A 22,881-nucleotide genomic window follows, 5' to 3' on the forward strand; every position below is an offset into this window, starting at 1 on the left:
ATGTTTTGCCACTTCTAAAACTGCATAAGGAAAGGAGCAAAGTTCAAGAATATAAATGGGCTCCTTATATAGGGTTTTCTTTTCATGAGTGTGAGTGCTTTTTCATGGAAAAATAAAAGAGAAAAAATTCTAAACATCTGACAATTATTTCAAAAGACAATAAAGTCCTCAAAAAAAAAAAAAAACTTCCCTTTGTCAATATTTTTTATTGATATTAATGGAATAAGCCTACATGATATATTAAACTATTGATTTATCTATTAAAAACAAACTAAGATTAACAAATTCTTTTTTGTTGAGAGTCTCATTGTTTTTTAAGGATAATTATCAAGATTTTTAATTTTTTATTTTATTTTTTATTATCTTTTTTAAACATATTAGCTAAATAATTTACTCTGTAAAACCAAAAAATATTAGTAATTTTTAAATTATTTTTACTTATAAAAATTAAATAGAGGATATAATAGTGATTAACGTGTTATGTAAGTATGTTTTAAAGAGAGATCATTAATAGAGAGACTAACCACTCTCATATTTTTTTTGTTTGGATGAAACCTCAGTCGAAGAAATTATCAAAGATCAAAGATTGAATTGGGTATTCACTCAAAAATAAAAAAAAGTTAGAATTGATAATTTTTTTTTAAAAAAGCTATTGAGACCAACATTATTTAGTTTGTTAATATTAACTAATTTTTAGTTTTTAATCACAAAAATAATATTTTTTAAAAATATAGAATAATATTTATAATTAAAAATTTATGATTTAAAATCTAAAATTTATGATAAATACAATAATTTTCAAAAATTAAATGATGTTCTCTGAAAAAGAATAACTCCCTAGTCCTAAGATTTTGCAAATAGTGGAATATGCCGAGAAAAAATGGACTCCCTTGATAGGATAAATTATATAAATAAAATAAAGTGAATTTAATATTATCCAATAAATTACTCTAAATAAGATTTTTTTTTTGGTGACTTAAATAAGATTTGGTTAGATTACATCTAATATTTTTGAATATAGTCGATGTCAGAATTAAATTAGTGATCAAATTGGTCATATTATTAATTTATTAATTTAATTGATAAATTACTGATTGAATTAGTTGACTCGGTCTTACATAAATAAAAACATATAAAATAGTGAAAAATTTAAAATTAAAATTTTAAATAAATATCCTTATTAATATTTTAAAAATTATAACCAACAAATTATAATTCGGTTATTATTAAATAATTATATAAAATTCTAGTATTTTTATAATAAAGATCTTTAATTTTACTTTTATATTAAAGTAATTATTTTTTATTTTAATAACTAACTGATTAGTTTATATTTATTATATTTTTTATTTATACATGTTTAGTAATATTTATTGTTATATTAATAATTATGAATAATAAAAAATATAATTAATTTAAATATACGAGAGTATAAAATTAAAATAATATTTAACAAAAGTATTGTGTGTGTTTACTATATAATTAATAAGGGTTAAGTACGATTTTGGTCTCTAAGGTAGAGGCTGAAAATTTTTTGTTTCCAACCTTTTTTTTTTGTATTTGAATTCGTCTCTAAAGTTTAACTTAGTTTTAAAATTGTCGTTTGAACCAAAATTTCCTTCTCCTTCTTCACCAAAATCCTCATTTTCTATTCTTCTTCTCCATCATAACATCATCTCTTCTTCATCAAAGCATCATCAACAACAACAATGAAACAATGTAATAAACATAAAAAAGCAGAAACAAAAATGAAAAATAAATCTGTATAATCTCCATCACTATCTCTCTCAACTCTAAAGAACAACAACAATAAAAGAAACAGAAGCATAAGCAACCAAAAGCACCAACAATGACAATGGATAATGGAATCAGAATCAGAAGCAGAAAAACCATAGAAGTAGAATGGAATTAGAATCAACATCAATAATAGAATCAGAATAAAAAATAATGTAATTAACAAAATCCACAAATTCACAAATAAAAAAATTCAACAATATAATTAACAGAAGAAACAGAAAAATCAACAATATATTAACAAAATCAAAAAATTAGAAGCAGAATTGGAACCCTAGAGAGGATGAGCGGCGAGGACGCGAAGCATAGCGGTGGGTGACGAGGAGTAGTTGCGACTGGCGAGGAGCAGCAACGACTAACGAGCAAGAGAAGAGGAGGAGCAGAAACGGCAAGCAGTACGCGACGTCCACCCTTACAGATTTGCTGGCGTTGATGTCGAACACGGCGTCGACGTCCGTCCGTCCCTTGACCTTCCTCGTCCCCCTTCTTGGTCTTCCCCTATGCCCTTCCCCCTTCTTCTTCTTCCCCTCTCCTTTCCTCGTGTTCTTTTTTTATTTTTTATTTTATAATTTTTTATTAGAATAATTTAGTCAAAAATTTTAAGATTTAGGTCAAAAGGACGATTTTAAAATTAAGTTAAAATTTAGAGACGATTTTGTATGCAACAAAATGTTGAGAATGAAAAAATTTTTCGATCTATACTTTAGGAACCAAAATTATACTTAACCCAATTAATAACTAACATATAAAATACCAAGGGTCAGCACAAGTAACAAAGAGGACCTTGAATTGAACCATATTTTGGTCAATTTTGATAAGAGTCCTGCTAGGGAGCCAATGGACGTACAATTTACAAATAAACATCTTTCTAAAAGCTTAAATTGATTTTTGGGTTCACCAAACATCGAACTCTTGACCTTTCGGATCTAGAGTTCTAATACCATGTCATGATACCACTCATCCCAAAAGTTTTAGCTAATGAAAAAAGATAACACTAATGGTTATATCTCTAATACTCCCTAAATTTTCATTGTACAATTCCATTGGCTCCTCGTACTTTCCCTTTTGATAAATAATTGTTGCGGCCCAAAAAAGACAGAGGCAACCAAATCCCATTCAAAACAACTGGCTAATATAAACAAAATCAATTTAATTGTAAACACATCCTTGTGGAAGAGTGAAAGAAAGTTAGGATCGATAATTTGGCAAATAGTTAACTAAGCATATAACAGATGGACCTCTTTTATAAATGAAATTTATTATTGGTGGTAATTTGGCGAAAAAAGTTATGATCAGCAATTTGACAAATAGTTAATAGATGGACCTCTTTGATAAATGAAATTTATTGTTGGCCGTTGGTAGAAATGTTTTAAATCCAAGTGAAAGAGTGAAAGAAAGTTAGGATAAGTGGAATTTACCGTCTTTGATAAATGAAATTTATTGTTGGTGGTTGGTAGAAATGTTTAATTAAATCCAAGTGGAAGAATGAAAGAAAGTTAGGATCAACAATTTGGCAAATACTTAACAAATGGACCTCTTTGATAAATGAAATTTATTGTTGGTGGTTAGTAGAAATGTTTTAAATTCAAGTGAAAGAGTGAAACAAAGTTAGGATCCACAATTTGGCAAATAGTTAAGTATGGAGATAAAAGATGGATCTCTTTGATAAATGGAATTTATTGTTTTCCTTAAAAGGAAAGTTCCAATTAAGATAGGTGTATTTTTCCTCCGAATCTCCAATTTTTCACCTTCTCAAGTCTTCCAATCTTGCATCTAAGTTTGCGACGAAAATTTTTGCTGTATTCTAAGATTTCTTTCTCAGGGAGAGACTCGCGTTGTTGCAGGCGATTGCCAACTCAACATCACCGTGGACTGTTCCAATGGTTCCGTCGTCGGCCAGTACTTCATTGTCAGTACTTCATTGTCAGGTACTTGGTGAAGACCATAACATAAAAGTCACTAATGGTTTTTCTTCCAAAGATGACTGTTATAACTAGAAAAATTATATATTTATAATTAGTACTTGTAATTTATTAAAAATATTTGTAACTCTCATTTAGTTTAGATTTGAATTTGTTGGACTTGTTAGGAGATTATTTCTGAAATTTATAATAAAGTAGCTTTTTAGAACAAGATAGGTTGGGTAGATTCATGTTTTATACAAAATTAGATGGAATAATATTGGTAAATTTCAAATTCCATTAATAATAATAGGTAAGGTTTGTATTCACAAAATATCTCAGAAAAAATGAGTAGATATACAAAATATTTGTAATGCTCAATATCATAGTTTATTTTGGACCTTGACATAATTTAGAGTTAGGAAATAACCAACATAAGTGCGTCTATTTTTTTAAATTATTTTATGTCATTTGCATTTACAATTTTAAACAGATGCGCACAAACTCTAAGAGTCTAAGCAAAAGAAATAATTGATTTTTTAGACAAAAAAAAAACATAGGTTTATATTTTCACAAATGAAAAAACTTGTATTACTAACAATGGAAGTTACTTTATTTTTTTGCCACATTACATATAAGTGGAAACTCAGGTGCAGTTGACTTTCATGTGAAGTTGATAGTTGGGAGCTATTAAATGATTTGACTGATTTAACTAAATTTTCAGACTCTCAACTATCAATTACATATATGTTTCAAGGGATTACGAAAGCTGTTGCACCTACCTTTGACTAGAAGTTAATTAATTTAACTGCTTTTCATGCATGGTAAAATGTAGATTATCATAGCTTTAACATATAAGTAACATTACTTCAACTAGGTTCAATAATGATGTTAATCATCATGATGCTTTTGAATTGTAAATTTAACAAAAAAAAAAAAAAGCCTACAATTCAAGTTTGCTATAACCCTTGCATTAGATATCGAAACTCATTTGTTTAGCATGTTGGTTCAAAGTTAAAAAATGATTGCTATTGATAACCAAACAACCAGCTATGGTTCCCATCTTTGAAGCAAAGCATTGAATTGAATAATCCAAGCAAGTCCACATGTAGTGTGGATATGATACAAATCAGTCATTAATTTAAACTAGTGTAGATACCAATTAACATGGAAGCTGAAATCACAAAACACTACTGCTTCCCAACACATTAATCCACTTTACATCTCCATATATATATATAGATATACATGTGCAATGAAATCTCGAACATCTGTGCACTTTTACCTGAAAATGATGGAAAAAACAGTATGAAAAAAATTGTTAAATTATTTTGAAGCTTCACTTTCCATTCTAGCCAAGACAATAAGCTTTGTTTTCTTCTAGTCCATCACTCAAAGTCGCAAACCAAAACATGTTATATTGTAAAAAAGCTTTAAAAGAAGATTAAAGAATAGAAGAAAATGAAACAAGGAAACCATATCAAATGTCCTTACTGTTTGGCGAAAGTTTTAATTTTACCTCAAATATTTTTAAGGGATTTCAATTTATCTCTCTGTTAAAGTTATGAATGAATGACAGTAAATAGAATCATAACAAAAGATACAATTTATAGATTCCAAAAACAGTTAAAGAATCAAATTTAAGTTACTACATGGCAATACAAATTAGTTCAGCATTAAGTCATAAACATCAAATAGCGGCAAAGGCAGAAACACAATTTTACCATTAACTGCATATAACTAATAACTAATTTCCTCTAAAATCAAGCTTTCATAACATTTTTCTTTTTCCCAACAGAACAGGAAAAGTAAATTCTAGAATGGAATGAAGTGGAGTAAATTGACCAACCTGAAGCTCAAACCTTGTAAAAGATGAAATCTCCGCCATTCGGGGACTTTTACTTCATTACAATCTACCTGCAGAAGATGGATGAAACAGAAGATTTCAATATCTATTTATGGATAACAGTGACATTTTTTGAGAATAACAGAGGATATTTCTTTTGAGTACAAGTACAAATTGAGAGATTTCCAACGAATGAAATAAAAAAGAATGCAAATTTTGTTGTTGGCGAATCAGATTATGAGTCCAACTAGTTAATAATATGTAAAGAAAGAGAGAACTATTTTCTTTTGAGGAAAAGGAAATTTAGGAAAAGTCTAGGGGGGCCAGCAATTTTATTGCATTTTGGCCAGCATGTAACCAGCAGAGAAAGGTGAGCCATTGGATGAAATCTCTCACCAATCTCACACCATCAAATCATCATTGATGGCTAGTTGATGGCTACCAATCACAAATGTTACTGGCCCCCTAGCATTGCTCGGAAATTTATACATGTATAATTGAATTGTGGTGGCATGAGAATCGTGAAGTTAGATGATTACCTCTTCAGAAATCTCCATTCAGAACATTTGTTCTCCATTGACTTTAATGGTGGGGATGTGGGAAAATTTAGGCCAAATTTGTTGATGCTTGTTCCTGCAGTGTTCTCCCAGCAAATGACAGTGATAAACTTTAAGTAGCAAGAGAGAGGGAGGCAGCCTTTCTCCTTCCATATTCTCCAGCTTCCAACAGTACGAAATGTGCAATTGTCGAAGAGAGGTGAGGTGAAGAAGCTTGTTGCACTCCAATGTCTCCAGATTATGGAAGCGCCATATCACAAGAGTGGTAAGGGAGGGAAGGTGAGGCAGCGAACCCATCTCTGGGTATGACTTTATGCTCTTACACCAAGAACCATTAATAATAAGACGAGTGAGGGCGTGCAAGTTGGCCATCCATGAAAGATCCCTCATTTGTTCCTCGCAAATTCCCACTTCAAGTAGTTTCAAGTTAGGTGGCAAACCACCCTCTGGCAACCTGCAAATGTTTGGGCAATACATGTGGAGAGAGTGTAAACTTGGGAGTAGACTATTCATGTCACGTGGTAATGCCTCCAACTTGGAGCATTCTATGAGGCTTAGATGAGTCAAGTTGGGTGCAGCCTGTCCTTCTCCTGCTAATGACACTAATTTGTTGCAGAAAGCAATGGAGAGACGTTGAAGAGCAGCGTATGGTGCCTCTGACATTGACACTGATTCCAGATTCCTACACCAAAATATCTCGAGATTCTTGAGATTGGGAAAGGCATCCAACAACAACGAGGTCAGTGAATCACAGCTGTCAAATATATACAGGCCTACCAAATCATACTTCTGCTGTTGTTGAAGAAGTTGCAGTTTTCTGCATTTTATGATTCTCAGATTTTGCAGAGATTTAGATGGTGGCTCTGACATTGAAACTGATTCCAGATTTGAACATCCTTTTATCTCGAGAACTTTGAGACTGGGAAAGGCATCCAACGAGAACGAGATCGAGATCAGTGATGAACACTCTGAGATTTCAATTTCTTGGACGCAACTTAGATGGTTGATGCTCATCATTGCCTTACTTGCAGCCTCCACCATAGATTCACAACCTCTGAATGATAAAGTATCCCCAGAAAGTAGCATCTCTAGACACCTTCGGTTGTCATCTTGTAGTATTTTCAGTTTGCGAACTTTTGAAACATTCATTGAGGAAGAAACAATTCTCATTAATACATGACTGAGCATATCTCCCTTTAACATTGGACAATCTGTTATTAGAAGACTCTTAAGGTGAGGAAAAGCTTTTGAGTCAGGTAAGTGCCACTCCTCCCAACATGGCATGTTATAAAATTCCAAACTCTCCAACAAGGGAAAAGGAGGAGCAATATGCAAAGAAGGGTCACCAATACCCTTGTAAAACTCCATGTCAACACACTTCAGCTGACCAAAACCTTGAATGCGCAGGGCCTTAAGAGATGGCAACTGTCCAAGTGAAGGCAGCATGCAGCAATTGTTGCAAGACTCTAGAGATACACGTGTCATAATGTTGTAAGAACAGTGCCCCAACCAATCTGGAAATATTGTACCCCTGTATCCCCTTATTCTCAACTCTTTCAAGCCATTGTGCGGTTCCAAGCTGTGGAGTATCTCTCTCTCAGTTTGTGTATTCGAAACCATATCACCACCTGAAGACCACTCCAAGTATAATTTGCTGATGAGATTCTTGTTTATCATTCTTGCATTCTCTGCTTCTTTCACGTCCACAATATTCTCCAACTTCCTAATCTTAAATGAACCTTGAAGATTTGAGAGCCCTCCTAATTCCTCCATTCCATTGTCTTTGTGCTTGCCCACCACAAAGTAATCTAAAATAGGCATGTGTTTCAATTTACTTATTCCTCTAGGCATTTCTTCCAAAGAAGTTGCCCTAAGATCAAGATGCTGTAAATTCACAAGATTATGCATGCCACTGGGCAACATGGTCAGCATAGTACATCCATTCAATATTAATGTTTGCAGATTATACAAGTTGCACAATGATTCTGGCAACCTGTTAATGTCAGTCCAAGAGAGATTCAAATAGCGTAGATGAATCAATTCACCTATTGAATCAGGTAATACATCAAGTTTATGAAAGGATAAAACTCGCAAGCATATAAACTTAGATGCTACACTTTCCATGCTAAAGAAATCATTGATATACAACGATGTCCTCAAAGATTCAAACTTCGCATTGGAGTTAAAGAATTTTGAGATTGGATGATCTAACCTTCCATGTGGGAAATATGACAAATGGCGAGTGAGAACCTTATTCTTTTCTTGTTCACCAAGCTCTTCTATTCTATAATAGAAATCTCCAGCAAGGAATATTGCCAAGTCATGCAAGAGATCATGCATCACAAATCTCTTAAAATAATACTTACTTGGTTTAAAAAACAATCTGGAAGCTAATTCTTCAAAATATTTGCAACCAACTTCTTCAAAACTCTCTCCTCTATTTGGTAGCCTTAAAAGATCTTCGGCCATCCACAGCAAAATTAATTCATCTTTACCGAAAGGATAATCTTTCGGAAACAGTGCACAATAAACAAAACAAGGCTTCAAATGTGCAGGAAGGTGAAAGTAACTAATTAACAATGCTGGAATAATCTTACTATCATTTGTAGAAAATCTCCAAATTTCACTCCTTAAGATTTTTTCCCATTCCTCAGCATCATGCCTTCTGCACAAGCAACCAAGTGTTTCTGCTGCTAATGGCAAACCGTCACACTTCCTCGCAATCCTTTTGCCTATTCCTTCTAGTGTTGGGCTCCCATTTGATTCTGGAAAAGAAGCATTGGCAGCAAACACCGACCAGCAATAGTCTTCTGATAATGGATTGAGATAGTGAGGGTGGTAATTTGTTTGGACAACTGAACCAACATCTTCCTTGCGAGTAGTTAGAAGAATAGTACTTCCCTTAACCCCATATTGAAAAGGGGCTAGAAAATCCTTCCATTGATGATGATCATTACTCCAAACATCATCCAAAACAACAAAGAACTTCTTTTCAGACAATTCTTTCTTCAAAGCATCTTGAATTGAATTGAAGCTATCAAGATCCTGAGTATTTGTAGAGATCTCTTTTACAATATTCTTTGTAGTCTCAACAATATTGAAGTTTTCCGAAACGCAAACCCATGCTTTCCGATCAAATCCCACCATCAACTCTGCATTATTGTACATCCATTGAGCCAAAGTAGTTTTACCAACACCACCCATGCCAACAATAGAGATCACAGACAGGTGATTCTCATTGTTGTCATTCAGCATCTTGATTAAGGCCTTCTGGTCATCCTCCCTGCCATACACATCCCCTTTTACAAGAGAAGTGGATGGAGTTTTCCAGGAGAAGCTAGCAGTGGAAATCTTTTCAAGCCCAAGCTTTCCTTTGCGTTTCTCAAGATCTTCTATCCTTCTAACCACCCTTTCTATCTCATTCACCATCTGCCTATCTTCAGAATTGAAGATTCTACCCAAGAGAGTGACCTTTTGAGTTGCAGCTTTGGTGCAGATGCGGTCCAGCAAGTCATCAGCAGTGTAAAGAGCATCTCGGAGACAGTTGAGCCACTCCTTCACATCATGGTTATCCAGTTGCTTGAGCTCTGCATCATCAACAAGAGCTCCAGCATCCATGAGAGCATTCCTCAGCCTCTCAACCAAGTCAGAGCTAAGCTTCTTGCCCGCAACCAAGTTGACAGCATCAGCAGAAATGAGCCTGTCCAAGACAACATTAATGAAGCCAGACAGAAAAGCTCCACCAACAAGAACTCCAGCCATGATCTCAAACAAGATCAAAGTATTCAAATTTTAAGAATAGAAGGAAAGAAATATGCTTAAAGTTTCCAGAATAGAAGGAAAGAACAATTCTTTGCAATTGCAAGTTAGGAACAAGACGTGGTATTAATCTCTGAGATAACTTAATTTAAAACAGTGGAGTAACTTTTCATTTTTATAACACTACTTTAAATGTTATTGTCATTTTGGAAGGTGCACCGTAATTGCATAAAACCTTTAATGTTTAATCATATTCCTACTTTTTGAAAGATGCAATGAGATTTCAAGATGTATAAAGTTCAAACTTTTTTTAGGACCAATGGAAATGTAGTCTTTATCAGAAAGAATCTGAATAATTTGCTTCAATATTAAGAAAACGATTTTTCAATATCAAGTTTTTAACCATCCAAACTTCCTCCAAGTTGATCTATTGCATGTTGGAAGTAAGTCTAGACTTGCTTGGCTCAAACGTAATTTATAGCCCTTTTAATCATTAACAATATTACCGAATTTATTTCTCAAACCATGCAACAAAATCAACAGCAGAAGATAATTTATTACATAGTTGATCTACTGCTTAAGTCACATTTAAATGGTTATAACCGAGAGAGAAAAAAAAAAAAAAAGGAGAGAAGTAGAAGCACGTGGGGGGCACATGTCCCCACTTAAATTTTCTTTTTCCCTTCCCCCTTCCTTCGGTACCCCCCGTCCCCTCCTTCCTTCTTTCATTTTCTTTCTATTTCTTCCCAACAACTTAAAACCCTCTCTTCCTCTTCCCTTCTCATTCAACTCTTCCATCTTCTCATCTCTTCTTGCAATTTCACACTATTATCAAACTCATCTTCATCATCTTACCTTCGTTTCTTTTTCTACTCTATCTCTATTTATTCAAAATCTCATTTTCTCAAAACCCCAAATCATGGAATGTCAACTTAATGAGCGAAAGAAGCATTCAACTTTGAGTTCCAATTATTATTGAGGCTTCAAGGTAACTTTTTGACTCAATAATTAGCCATATCCCCAATTTTTGTCATCTCTATATTTATGGGTATATAAAAATCCGAATTAGGGTTATTATGATTAGGAAATTTTGGGCTTTTGGTCATGATGAGTAAGATTATGTTAATTGACAATGTAGTAGCTCACAAACATCATTATTGTCAAATTTTTAGAGTTGTAGAGTTATTGGACATCATTTGGTAGCTTGTTGGCGCGCTCAGAGTTGCTTCCGGTTCTTTGAAATCAAGTTGTGAGTGAATATTATATTTATAATTGTTTTTAAATATATTATTATCAATATTTTTATTGAATCATTAATTTTGGAGTTTGAAATTATTTTATTATTGTGATTTTTGAAATAAATATTGATTTGTGAAACTTACAATTTTATAAAAATACGCACGATACGATATTTATATATTTTGTAAAGCATACATGTTTTCTTATTTGACTTTATTAAATTTTAATTAAATTTTAGTATGCATTCTTATATATATTTTTTATTTACTATGGAAAATTTAGTAATATGTTATAATTATTAGAGATTTGTTATAAATGATTTGGTTTGGATTGGTTTGGGAGACTCTGACTAAAAAACCGTAGTTAACAGCGGTTTTGAGGTTAACTTAGATGCATCTAACTCAGACCTCAACTAGCATGGGCGTTGCTAGCCTAACGTGTAGGCTACACGTTGGATCTGTTATACCGTTCGGGCACACTAGAGGAAAGGGCTACCCTTAGAGGTGGAGCCGCCCTAGGTGTGTAATATTTGATTTGATTTGCCTTCTGGAATGAGAACTCACATTTCAGTTCATCCACTTAACAATTTATCTATTTGTTTGCATAATTAATTAATACGAAAGAGCAATGCTATCAATGATTATCAATAATGAACAAAATTGGAAGAGGAAGAAGAAAAGGGAGAAACTTTACCCTCTGCAGCAACCATTTTTGGCGCAACATTTCTTGACACCGTTGCACATAGTTCCCGGCCATTGCAACGACAACGCGAAATAATCGAACTCTCTCTGCTTCTTCCCTAATCCTCCTCCAACTACGCTTTCAATTTCATCCAAATCTTCTTCCATCACCGAGAAGCCACTATCGGCGGTGACAACCACCGCGGCGGCGGCGGCGAGGAGCAGAAGGAGAAGAAAAGCTCGATCGGAGGAGCGAGTCATCGTCAATGGCGAAAATATAATTTTCAAGGTAAACTCTGTATTGTCTCGTGTGGGTTATAGATGTAATGTTTGTTTACTGAGTTGCAAAACTCACCCTATTATATTCCCATGTTTTTCAGATACAGGAGTCATTCCAGGTTCCATTCCACCTGCCTCTCAGTAGATCTTAGTCACTTTGGTGAGCCCTTCTTCTTTCCAAGGGCTAAGTAATTATGTAATGGAACCTTGCTCAAAATTTAGATTATGTCAATGCTCCATATGTCACAGGCAGGGTCCTCGTGTGGGTTATGTTATTTTGAATCTTGAACGGTTTAGGTAGTAATTATGATTTGGTTATGTAAGACTTATGGATTTAACCATATACTCTAGTTATCAACTTGATATATATATATATATATATATATATATATATATATATGCGTATTTTGGATATACTTGATGGTGGATATGATTGGAATGTGTTGTTGTTGTTGTTGTCCTTGGAAATGGATATTTATTATTGATACAGGAAATTAATATTTATGTTGGTAAGGTCCTAGAAACAGAGGAGATTCTATCCGTTTTTCTGAAAATTTGGTCGTTTGGCTTGCTGAGGAACTTGTCCCTTGAGCGTCAGTCATGGCTTGGTCCGGGCCATGACATAAATACATCCATAACATTAGGAGTTTGTTCGGTAACTATCTTATCTGACTCCATAGTCTCAATATATCTGCATCTGTCTTAAGAAACAGTATAAGAAACATTTGGACTAATCTGGTATTAACATACACACTAAAAAAAAATCCACACCAAAACAATCTTACATACACACTAATAAAAAATCTTACCTACCACATAACTAATCTGGTAGTAACATACATGAATATGTGCTTTTGGAAACAGCCTTCTTTTTTATTTTATTTCAGTAATTTTGGGATATGGTGCACAAATACTCATTTTATTATCATTGAATCTTAGTATGATCTTGAATCTTAGTATGATCTTTATTTTTTATGTTTAAATTTGTAGTGTTCATCTTTGGAATATAATGAACAAATATTTATTTTACCATTGATCGCTCATGTATTAATGCATTGGATATCAACGATAAAACAACAAAGAAATATACAAATAAAAAGAAAAAGAAAATTTATGATTTGATGTGAATTGATATTCACAACTCCTCCACCTGTTATGCTTCTTCATGCTAATAGCAACTTTATCATCTTTTCTCCCCATGTGCTATGACTAATTTTCATAATGGCAGCCGTTATCTTTCAATCTTATTTTTTCTTTGGAAAAACAAAAGTAAAGGTGGAAAATGATTCTTCATTTCTTTTGCTTGTTTTGACTAAAACTAGCATTTAAGATCCATTCCAGAACTGCAATGCTCTCAGGACAATTGCTGCTTGATCTTCAAAGTATTTCCTGAAACACAAATTATATATATACATTTCAAAACTAAATGTTTGTCATAATGTCCTCACAATAACCACAGACACACTTATGTGAAAACCTCATTAACACAATGTTGGATTATTGGTTTGATTTTAGAGTTTGCAGTGAAAAGAAATGACACCCAAAAACAGGAAGTCAAAACAGAACTAGAGCAATTATAAAGAAACTAAAGTGATTGATGGTTATAATACTGCAAGTTATAAAAGGAAAATTTTTTCCATACACATAATACCCTGACTTTACATAACAATAACCCCGTATATTTGTAGCTATCCTCTTCAATTTAGTCCAAAAAGATCAAATATTCTATGACTGCTTTTTCTTGAATCAATTGAATCCCACTGCAGGTTAATATATGTACAAAATGCACATACCAAGATAAAGATCAATGAGTGAAGTTGATAGGAATGAAATTGCTCCTGATGGCATCACCAGAACTTCACCTTCTAATGACTATTTCAGGTACAGGATTGTCAACTTTAAATGTGGAAAGCATATTCTTGAATCCTGTCCGCATTAGCTACATACCTTCATCACCTTGTGATTATGTATCAAAATCCAGAAAGGAAGAAATAGTTATTATTACAGAACCATTTCTCTTAATATTAGAAATAGTTTATTATAGGCATCTAATACTATTCATTTTATGTAATGATTCAAACTGTGGTTTAAAAAAAAACGACTACATAACAATAACTTGATCCTTCTATCTTGAAAGCTTATATAGCTCATGCATGCTGATTCCTTTTATTATTCCTATATGAATCTTGCAGCACAACAACTGGCTCTGATCATAAAGAATTGACAAAGACAGGAACACCATTTTATAACTCTTTTCTTTCCCCAAATTAAGCTATTATTTTGTTTTTTCTCTGTGCGAAACAGCAAAAATAAAATTATAGAGAGGAATAGAGAAACATACCAACAAAAACAGAAGCTTTTCACTAAGAAGTGCCACTCCAACTTTGTCCATCATGTCTTCCTTTTCTATCTTGTTCATTCTAGTGTAGATACTAACATGAAGCCAAACTCAGTAAACACAACTTCTGGTAACTAATTTTCAAACTCACTACTTCAAAAGTCATCTAAACCCATGAATCTAATTGGATGACCATGTAAATCAACCTCTTTGCTTAATACATCTAAAAATATTCTTAAATGTTGGATACACAATAAAGATATTCACTGTCTTTCAATTTTTGTTTCATGTTAATTCTTATCTTCTTTTGTAAAGGTGATTTTATCGAAAAATATGAAGGTTAATAAGTATTACAGATAGCAACGAGCCAATGAATTTGTTAGAGAAACAAAAGATATTTCTTGAACTACAACTGCAAGCTGAGAGCTTCCCTAATAAATGAAAGAAAAGAATGCATATTTTCCAGTTGGAATACGAGTTCAACTAGTTAATAATTTTTTTCACTTGAAGGAAATGGAAATTTATGCATGTGTGAATTTACATGTGGTAGCATGACAAACATGAAGGTTAGATTATTACTTGCTCATAAATCTCTCTTCAGAAAATTCGTCGGCCGTCAACTTGAATGGTGGGTATGTTTTAAAAAAAAAAGGAAATGACAAACATGAGAGATTAGAAAATTACCTACTCAGAATCTGTATCGGAGAAGTTTTCGGCTTCAATGGTGGGGATGTGGGAAATTTTGGGCCAGATTAGTTGATGCTTGTTCTCGCAGTGTTCTCCCAGCAAACCACAATAATAAAGTTCAAGTCGCAAGAGAGAGGGAGGCAGCTTTTCTCCTTCCATATTCTCCAGCTTGTTGCAGAATGAAATGTGTAGTTGTTGAAGGGAGGTGAGGCGGAGAAGCTCGTTGCACTCCAATGTCTCCAGATTATCGAACCGGTATATCACAAGAGTGGTAAGGGAGGGAAGGTGAGGCAGCGAACCCACCTCTGGGTATGACTTTATGTTGTTGCAGTAATCACCATAAATGGTAAGATGAGTGAGGGCGTGCAAGTTGCCCATCCATGATAGATCCCTCATTTGTTGCTCGCCAATTTCCACATGAAGCTCTTTCAAGTTAGGCGGCAAACCACCCTCTGGCAACCTGCAAATGTTTGGGCAACCCTCTATCTGGAGAGAGTGTAAACTTGGGAGTAGACTCTTCATGTCACGTGGTAATGCCTCCAACTTTGAGCAATTTGTGACTTGAAGATGAGTCAAGTTAGGTGCAGCCAGTCCTTCTCCTGCAAATGACACTAATTCAGGGCATTCATAGATGATGACACGTTGAAGAGCAGCAAGTGGTGCCTCTGACGTTGACACTGATTCCAGATTCCTACATTCTCTTATCTCGAGATTCTTGAGATTGGGAAAGACATCCAACGACAAGGAGGTCAGTGAATCACACCTGTCTTGTATTTGTAGCTCTACCAAATCATATTTCTGCTGTTGTTGTTGAAGAAATTCCAGTTTTCTGCAATGACTTATCTCCAGATGAGTCAAGTTGGGTGCAGCCAGTCCTTCTCCTGCAAATGACACTAATTCAGGGCAGCATATAGTAAGATGAGTCAAGTTGGGTGCAGCCAGTCCTTCTCCTGCAAATGACACTAATTTGTCGCAACTAGAGATAGTAAGATGAGTCAAGTTGGGTGCAGCCAATCCTTCTCCTGCAAATGACACTAATTTCGAGCACCTAAAGATGGTGACTTCTTTAAGAGCAGCGTGTGGTGCCTCTGACATTGACACTGATTCCAGGTTCCTACAATTATATATCTTGAGATTCTTGAGATTGGGAAAGACATCCAATGACAAGGAGGTCAGTGAATCACAGCTGGAATCTATTTGTAGCTCTACCAAATCATACTTCTGCTGTTGTTGTTGAAGAAATTCCAGTTGTCTGCAATGCAAGATTCTCAGATTTTGCAGAGATTTAGGTGGTGGCTCTGACATTGACACTGATTCCAGATTTAAACACCCTTTTATCTCGAGAACTTTGAGACTGGGAAAGGCATCCAACGAAAACGAGATCAGTGATGAACACTCTGAGATTTCTATTTCTTGGAGGCAACTTAGATGGTTGATGCTCATCATTGCCTTAATTGCAGACTCCACCATAGATTCACAACCGCTAAATGATAAAATATCCGCCGAGAATAGCATCTGTAGAAACCTTCCTTTGTCATCTTGTCTTATTTCCAGTTTGCGAACTTCTGAAACATCCATTGAGGAAGAAACAATTCTCACTAATACATGATTGAGCATATCTCCCTTTAACATTGGACAATCTATTATTTGAAGAGTCTTAAGCTGAGGAAAAGCTTTTGAGTCAGGTAAGTGCCACTCCTCCCAACATGCCATTTTATCAAATTTCAAACTCTCCAACAAGGGAAAAGGAGGAGCAATATGCAATGCTGTAGGATTGCCTTCATTCTTGTAAAACTCAATTCCAATGCTTCTGAGCTGACCGAAATCTTGAATGTGCAGGTCCTTAAGAGATGGTAGCTGTCCAAGTGAAGGCAGCATGCAACAGTTCATGCAACACTCCAACGATACATGTGTCATATTGCTGTAGGAAGAATGCCCTAACCAATCTGCAAACCTTGTACCCCTGTATCCCCTTATTCTCAACTCTTTCAAGCCATTGTGCGGTTCTAAGCTGTGGAGTATCTCTCTTTCAGTTTGTGTATCTGAAACCATATCACCACCTGAAGACCACTCCAAGAATAATTTGCTGATGAGATTCTTGTTTATCATTCTTGCATTCTCTGCTTCTTTCACGTCCACAATATTCTCTAACTTCCTAATCCAAAATGAACCTTGAAGATTTGAGAGCCCTCCTAATTCCTGGATTCCATTATATTCATGCTTTCCCACAATAAAGAAATATAAAACACGCAAGTGTTTCAATTTGCTTATTCCTCCAGGCATTTCTTCCAAAGAAGTTCCCCTAAGATCAAGATGCCGTAAATTCACAAGATTATGCATGCCACTGGGCAACATGGTCAGCTTAGTACATCCATACAATATTAATGTTTGTAGATTATACAAGTTGCACAACGATTCCGGCAACCTATTAATGTTACACCAAGAGAGATTCAAATACCGTAGATGAATCAATTCACCCATTGATTCAGGTAATACATCAAGTTTATGAAAGGATAAAACTCTCAAGTATTTAAACTTTGATTCTCTGTTTTCCATGCTGAACAAATCATCGATGTACAACGATGTCCTCAAAGATTTCAATTTCACAATGGAATTAAAGTCTTTTGAGATTAGATGACCTAAGCTTTGACGTGAAAATTGTGAAAAATAGATTGGATTACTTAACCTTCCAAGTGGGAAATGTGACAAATGACGAGTGAGAGCCTTCTTCTTTTCTTGTTCACCAAGCTCTTCTATTCTACCATAGAAGTCTCCAGCAAGGAATATTGCCAAGTCATGCAAGAGATCATGCATCTTATGAAAACACCATTCTTGTTTAAAAAATAACCTTGAAGCTAATTCTTCAAAACACTTGCAACCAACCTCTTCTAAACTCTCTCCTCTCTTTGGTAACCTTAAAAGATCTTCAGCCATCCACAGCAAAACTAGTTCATTTTTCTCAAACTTATGATCTTTGGGAAACAAGGAACAATAAACGAAACAACGCTTCAAGTAAGAAGGTAGGTGGAAGTAGCTTATTAACAATGCTGGAATAATTTTACTATCTTTCATGGGAAATTCCCAGATGGCACTCCTTAAAATAGCTTTCCATTCTTCAGCATCATCCTCTCCTTGCAACAAGCGCCCAAGTGTTTCTACAGCTAATGGCAAGCCCTTACACTTGTTGACAATCTGTCTACCGATATTCTCTAGCATTGGGTTCCCATTTGACTCCGGAAAACATGCATTGGCTGCAAACAATAACCAACAAGAATCTTGCGACAACTCATTAAGAAAGTAGGAGGAACATGTCTGAACGACTGAAGCAACTTCTTTAATGCGAGTTGTAATAAGAATTGTACTACCCTTAGCCCCACAGTGAAAAGGAGTTATAAATTGCTTCCACTTATGGGCATCATCGCTCCAGACATCGTCTAGAACAATGAAGAACTTCTTTGCTGACAAGACTTCCTGCAGTTTATTTTGTAGCGAATTTAAAGTCCCAAGGGCACAAGAATTTTTAGTAATGTCCTCAATGGTTTTCTTTGTAATATCAGCAACATCAAATGTTTCAGAGATGCAGACCCATGCTTTCGGATCAAATCCTTCCACGACACTGTACACCCATTTGGCTAAGGTTGTTTTACCAACCCCACCCATGCCAACAACAGGAATCACAGATAACTGAGATTCACTGTTGTCATTTATTGTTTTGATTAGAGCTTGTTGATCATGCTCCCTGCCATATATGTTCCCTTCCATCAGACATGTGGTTTCTCGCCATGATGACGATGATGATGATGACAAGTTATTATCCTTAGTAGTCTTTTGAAGACCAAGGATATCTTTTTGACTTGCAAGAAATTCTATTCTTGCAACCACCCCTTCCATGTTATCTACCATCTTCCTATGTCGGTTGAGGAAGAAACTAGGCAACAAAGAATATACCTCCTTTTGCGTGGCGGCTTTGGTGAGTACAGCGTCCAGAAAGTCATCAGCATCATAAACAGCATCTCTCAGACTGTTGAGCCAACCCTCACACGATCGTCGCCCAGTTGCTTGTGCTCAGCATCATCAAGCACAGCTTCAGCAGCATACAGAGAAATTTTCAGCCTCTCAACCAAGCCAGGGTCAAGCTTCTTGCCCAAGACCTGGTTGACCGTATCCATTGTGAGCAACCTTTCAAAGACAACATTAATGAAGCCATTAAGGAAAGCTCCACTAGCCATGATATGATCTCAAACAAGTGATGAGAATTCGGGTATGAAGGAGAGTAAAAATGCAGATTTTGCAGGGTTTGTAACTGAACTGTGTGTAGGTGTATGAAAGCTTATTGTGAAGTAATAGTTGTCAATAATTTGATGGCAAAAGGACAAAGACTGTTGACTCAATAAAAAAGTTGGTCTCCTTAATTAGTGGGAGTGTGTTGCTGGTTCTGTACTAATTTTATGTATTTGGAAGGAACGTAATTTTCATTTTTGCCTTTAATTCTTACTGTTTGTTACCTTTTATTTATTTATTGTTTCAAAACTGGCATCATTATTTTTGCCTTTGATGTCAGATACATTATCATAATGAGATTGAGGGTCATGGTAAAATAATGATGCAGATGCAGTGCAATTGCTTTCCTCCTTCCAAGTTCCAATAATTCAGCTTCATTCACTGTATTCCCTTTTTGATTGTGTCATGCTCCTTACTTGTTAGCTGAAGGACATTGACTTCAAGTTGTCTAAACATCTCTGTCCTCTGTACATGGAAAAATTGTATGAATCCAGTTATTTGAATTGCCTAGCTTCTTGCTGGCTCACACTAACTTTGTCCTTCATTCTAATTTATTTGATGAATGCAACATGATTATGTCTTGTTGACAGTTTCAATTAATGTCTTATCTCGTGACTTTTGGGACCAGGCTCAATAGTACTGCTAATCTTCTATACTAAATTACTAATCTCTCTCAAATGCATCAAATCACATTAGTTATGTTATATAGCATGTTAGTTACTACTTAGTATTAAATTAAGAGTTATGCTACTATTTCAACTATTACAAGTGATTATCAAGCAAAATTATTGATTCAGAGTTGGATTCCAGAGCTTCAACCACCCCACAATCTTCTAAAAAAATTCATAATTTTGTGTTTTTTTTTTACTTTCAATTTGTTTATGCTCAAAACAAAATAATGTCCTCTTTCAGAGATACTCCTAAATAAATTACACTATCAATTTTGAAGAGAATAATGTCTAGAGCATGAGCGTATTTTGTTTTCTGAAGTACTGTTTTAATTGCTGAGCCATTCCCTTATCTATTCTATTCTTAATATATAAAAGTAGGTACATAGGTTTATCCACATTGCTTCTAAGTTATTTCTCTTCTTCTACTAACGCCATGTCAGCACCAACGCTTACTTGGCAAAATTTTAGAATCCACCACTCAAATCTTACCAAATTAACTTTTATTTTCACATAAAAAAACACAAAAAACAACTAAAAAACACAATAAAAACCAACAAATTAACTTTTTCCAAATCAATCCTTATTTCTAAAACAACAAAAACACAAATTAACATTTACCCCAACAAAAAGTTCTCAAAACCAAAGAGCTTATTACCTTTCTCAAACCCTCACCCTTTTAGCACCTCTCCGTACCAAGATCCTATTTCCTCCATCCTCTTCCGGTCCCATGAGCCATTGTTTTTTCCTCAAAACAAATTGTACATCGCAATGTCCATCTCCGGCAGAGCCGCATTGCATAAATTGCAGAAACCAGGACAAACTCCATTCCTCCTCTTGCGGTTTCCCTGCCAGAGCTCGATTCTGGGTCTCAGACCAACGTCACCATTCGGTGCCGCCAACGTAGGAAATTTGTCTCAGGTATCTTCCTAAAGATTTTCAACTTTGTCGTTTACTCTTCTCATTGTTCAATATCATTTTCAATAACCCTATTTATTTGTTATAAATAATAACATTTTAATTGTGAACTCATTGCAAGTAACACAAGTTTATCTATTCCTCTTTTGTAAACGGTTCTGTCCAACACTCACAACCAAAATTAATGTGCATTTAAAATTATTGCTCCCTATATACTATCGATTGCAATATTTCATCATCAAATTATAAATTGTTATTTTACATGTGGAGTACTTCTTCCACAATTTACATTTACGTGTTCCTCTTTTTCAAATTGTTATTCCACATGTGCAGTATTGCTTCCACAATTTACTTAGAATGGATTATCATTCTTTGACCATGTCTTATTCTCTTTGTTGTAGAAGAATTTGAAGTGGTAATGACAGACCGGAAGAGTTAATACTTAATACCCAAAATTGTTAGATGAAAATCAACCAATCACTATTTAGTAAAATGTTTTAAAAAAATTAAAACAAAAAACTCTTATCTATTATTATTCAATTGAAACATCAAGTACTAATTAAATGCAATAAACATACATTAAAAGTGTCATAATAATAATAATAATAATTATAAAAAATTTCAGTTACAAATATTCAAATTCTATAACTTATACATATTAAGACTCTTACTACTCTTCATTTCTTAATCTCTTATACTAATTGTCAAAAATTCCTTAAATTTGATATAACATTTTTATATATTTTTCATTCTCATTCATTTATTTTTTTTCATTATTTACAAACAAAAAAACAGCAAGAAAAGACAAAGGGTAGCCATTAATGCAAATCGAAAAATAAAAAAAAAATGCAGTTTTGTATAACTCTAATATAAATAATCTATGTCTTTTTTAAAAATAAATAAATTCAAAATCTATTTATAATATGTTCTCTAAAATATTTTTAATATAACATTTATTAAAATATACTATATAGTATAAATAATCTACCTCTCCGCGCATTGCGCGGGTCTCACTCTAGTTGGTTTTAATTTGCTGAACTTCATTGATAAGAACATTAGATCATGGTATTATCGGTCTAACTAATATATTCTAAGACAAGATTTCATCTTGAATAATTTTACATGTAAGAATAATATATTCATTCTGATCCTATGCAGCTTAGTATATGTAGTTATTACAAACTGCACATATCAGGATTTATTCATGGTATGCCTATTTTTATTTTATTAAAAAAAAGAAAAGAAAAAGAAGAAGAATAAAGAAATTCACCAATAAATAAAGTTGATAGAAACTAAATTGTCTTCTATGGCATGAACACAAGTTGACCTTCTAATTACATTAGCTATATCTTCATCAGGTTTGGAAAACAATTTGATAAAACAAGTTATACAAGGCACTAGATGAGTGTAGAATTCAACTCAACGGTTATAAATCTAGCAAGCAGTTGAAGGCAAAAATCCCAACCTATTCTTTTAGTTCTAGCTGATGATAAGGATAGATACTGTAAAAATGTTGACACATATATATCTGCATACAAACAAGACAAGGAAGAAATAGTTATTATTAATCCCCTATTTTTAGTATTAGAAATAGCTTATATAGGCTTCTACTTTTAATATTATCTCATGATTCAATCTATGGTTAAAAAAGACTACACAACAATAACTTGATCCTTTTATTTTGAAAGCATTATACACCTCATGCAGATTCCTTTTATTGTCCTACTGACTGATGAAAAAGCTATCAGACATTCTGCAATCATCTGTTTAATAGACCTGTTTAATTTGCTATGTACCATGAATTTGGTTAAGCATAAATATAAAGATTTGACAAAGACAGGATCACCATTTTGTAAATGATTTCTTTCCACAAATCAAGCTGTAATTTTTTTTTTTTCAAAATAGAAAAAGATAAAATTATGGAAAGCGACAGA

General features: G+C 34.1%; 1 protein-coding gene, 2 long non-coding RNA genes and 1 pseudogene across 7 annotated transcripts; 2 read left to right on the forward strand and 2 right to left on the reverse strand.

The window, feature by feature from the left end:
* Window positions 1–4,759: 4,759 nt before the first annotated feature.
* On the reverse strand, window positions 4,760–10,060 carry LOC112726310 (putative disease resistance RPP13-like protein 1). Of its 2 annotated transcripts, XM_072208503.1 has the most exons (4): window positions 8,696–10,060; window positions 6,081–8,605; window positions 5,545–5,612; window positions 4,760–4,980 (listed from the first exon to the last, which is right to left on the reverse strand). In XM_072208503.1, exons 1-2 carry the CDS (start codon window positions 9,858–9,860, stop codon window positions 6,099–6,101), a joined length of 3,672 nt encoding a protein of 1,223 aa, XP_072064604.1. In that variant the 5' UTR covers window positions 9,861–10,060; the 3' UTR covers window positions 4,760–4,980; window positions 5,545–5,612; window positions 6,081–6,098. The 2 variants fall into 2 exon arrangements, with proteins under 2 accessions (XP_072064604.1, XP_025631430.2); XM_025775645.3 differs by having other exon boundaries at window positions 6,081–10,060.
* A 381-nt stretch (window positions 10,061–10,441) lies between these two features.
* LOC140176930 (uncharacterized) lies at window positions 10,442–12,469 on the forward strand. Of its 3 annotated transcripts, none has more exons than XR_011868175.1 (5): window positions 10,487–10,845; window positions 11,030–11,106; window positions 11,460–11,614; window positions 11,720–12,065; window positions 12,157–12,469. It is a non-coding gene; the product is annotated as an uncharacterized lncRNA (long non-coding RNA). The 3 variants fall into 3 exon arrangements; XR_011868174.1 differs by having other exon boundaries at window positions 11,467–11,614; XR_011868176.1 differs by lacking the exon at window positions 11,460–11,614 and having other exon boundaries at window positions 10,442–10,845.
* Window positions 12,470–12,576: 107 nt separating this feature from the next.
* LOC140176931 (uncharacterized) lies at window positions 12,577–15,121 on the forward strand. Of its 2 annotated transcripts, none has more exons than XR_011868177.1 (3): window positions 12,577–12,710; window positions 13,822–13,936; window positions 14,995–15,121. It is a non-coding gene; the product is annotated as an uncharacterized lncRNA (long non-coding RNA). The 2 variants fall into 2 exon arrangements; XR_011868178.1 differs by lacking the exon at window positions 14,995–15,121 and adding an exon at window positions 14,248–14,381.
* Window positions 13,873–19,418, reverse strand: LOC112729067 (putative disease resistance RPP13-like protein 1; annotated as a pseudogene).
* Window positions 19,419–22,881: the final 3,463 nt, after the last annotated feature.

This window comes from Arachis hypogaea, chromosome 12 (genome assembly GCF_003086295.3).
Source record: "Arachis hypogaea cultivar Tifrunner chromosome 12, arahy.Tifrunner.gnm2.J5K5, whole genome shotgun sequence".
NCBI classification, from domain to species: Eukaryota; Viridiplantae; Streptophyta; class Magnoliopsida; order Fabales; family Fabaceae; genus Arachis; species Arachis hypogaea.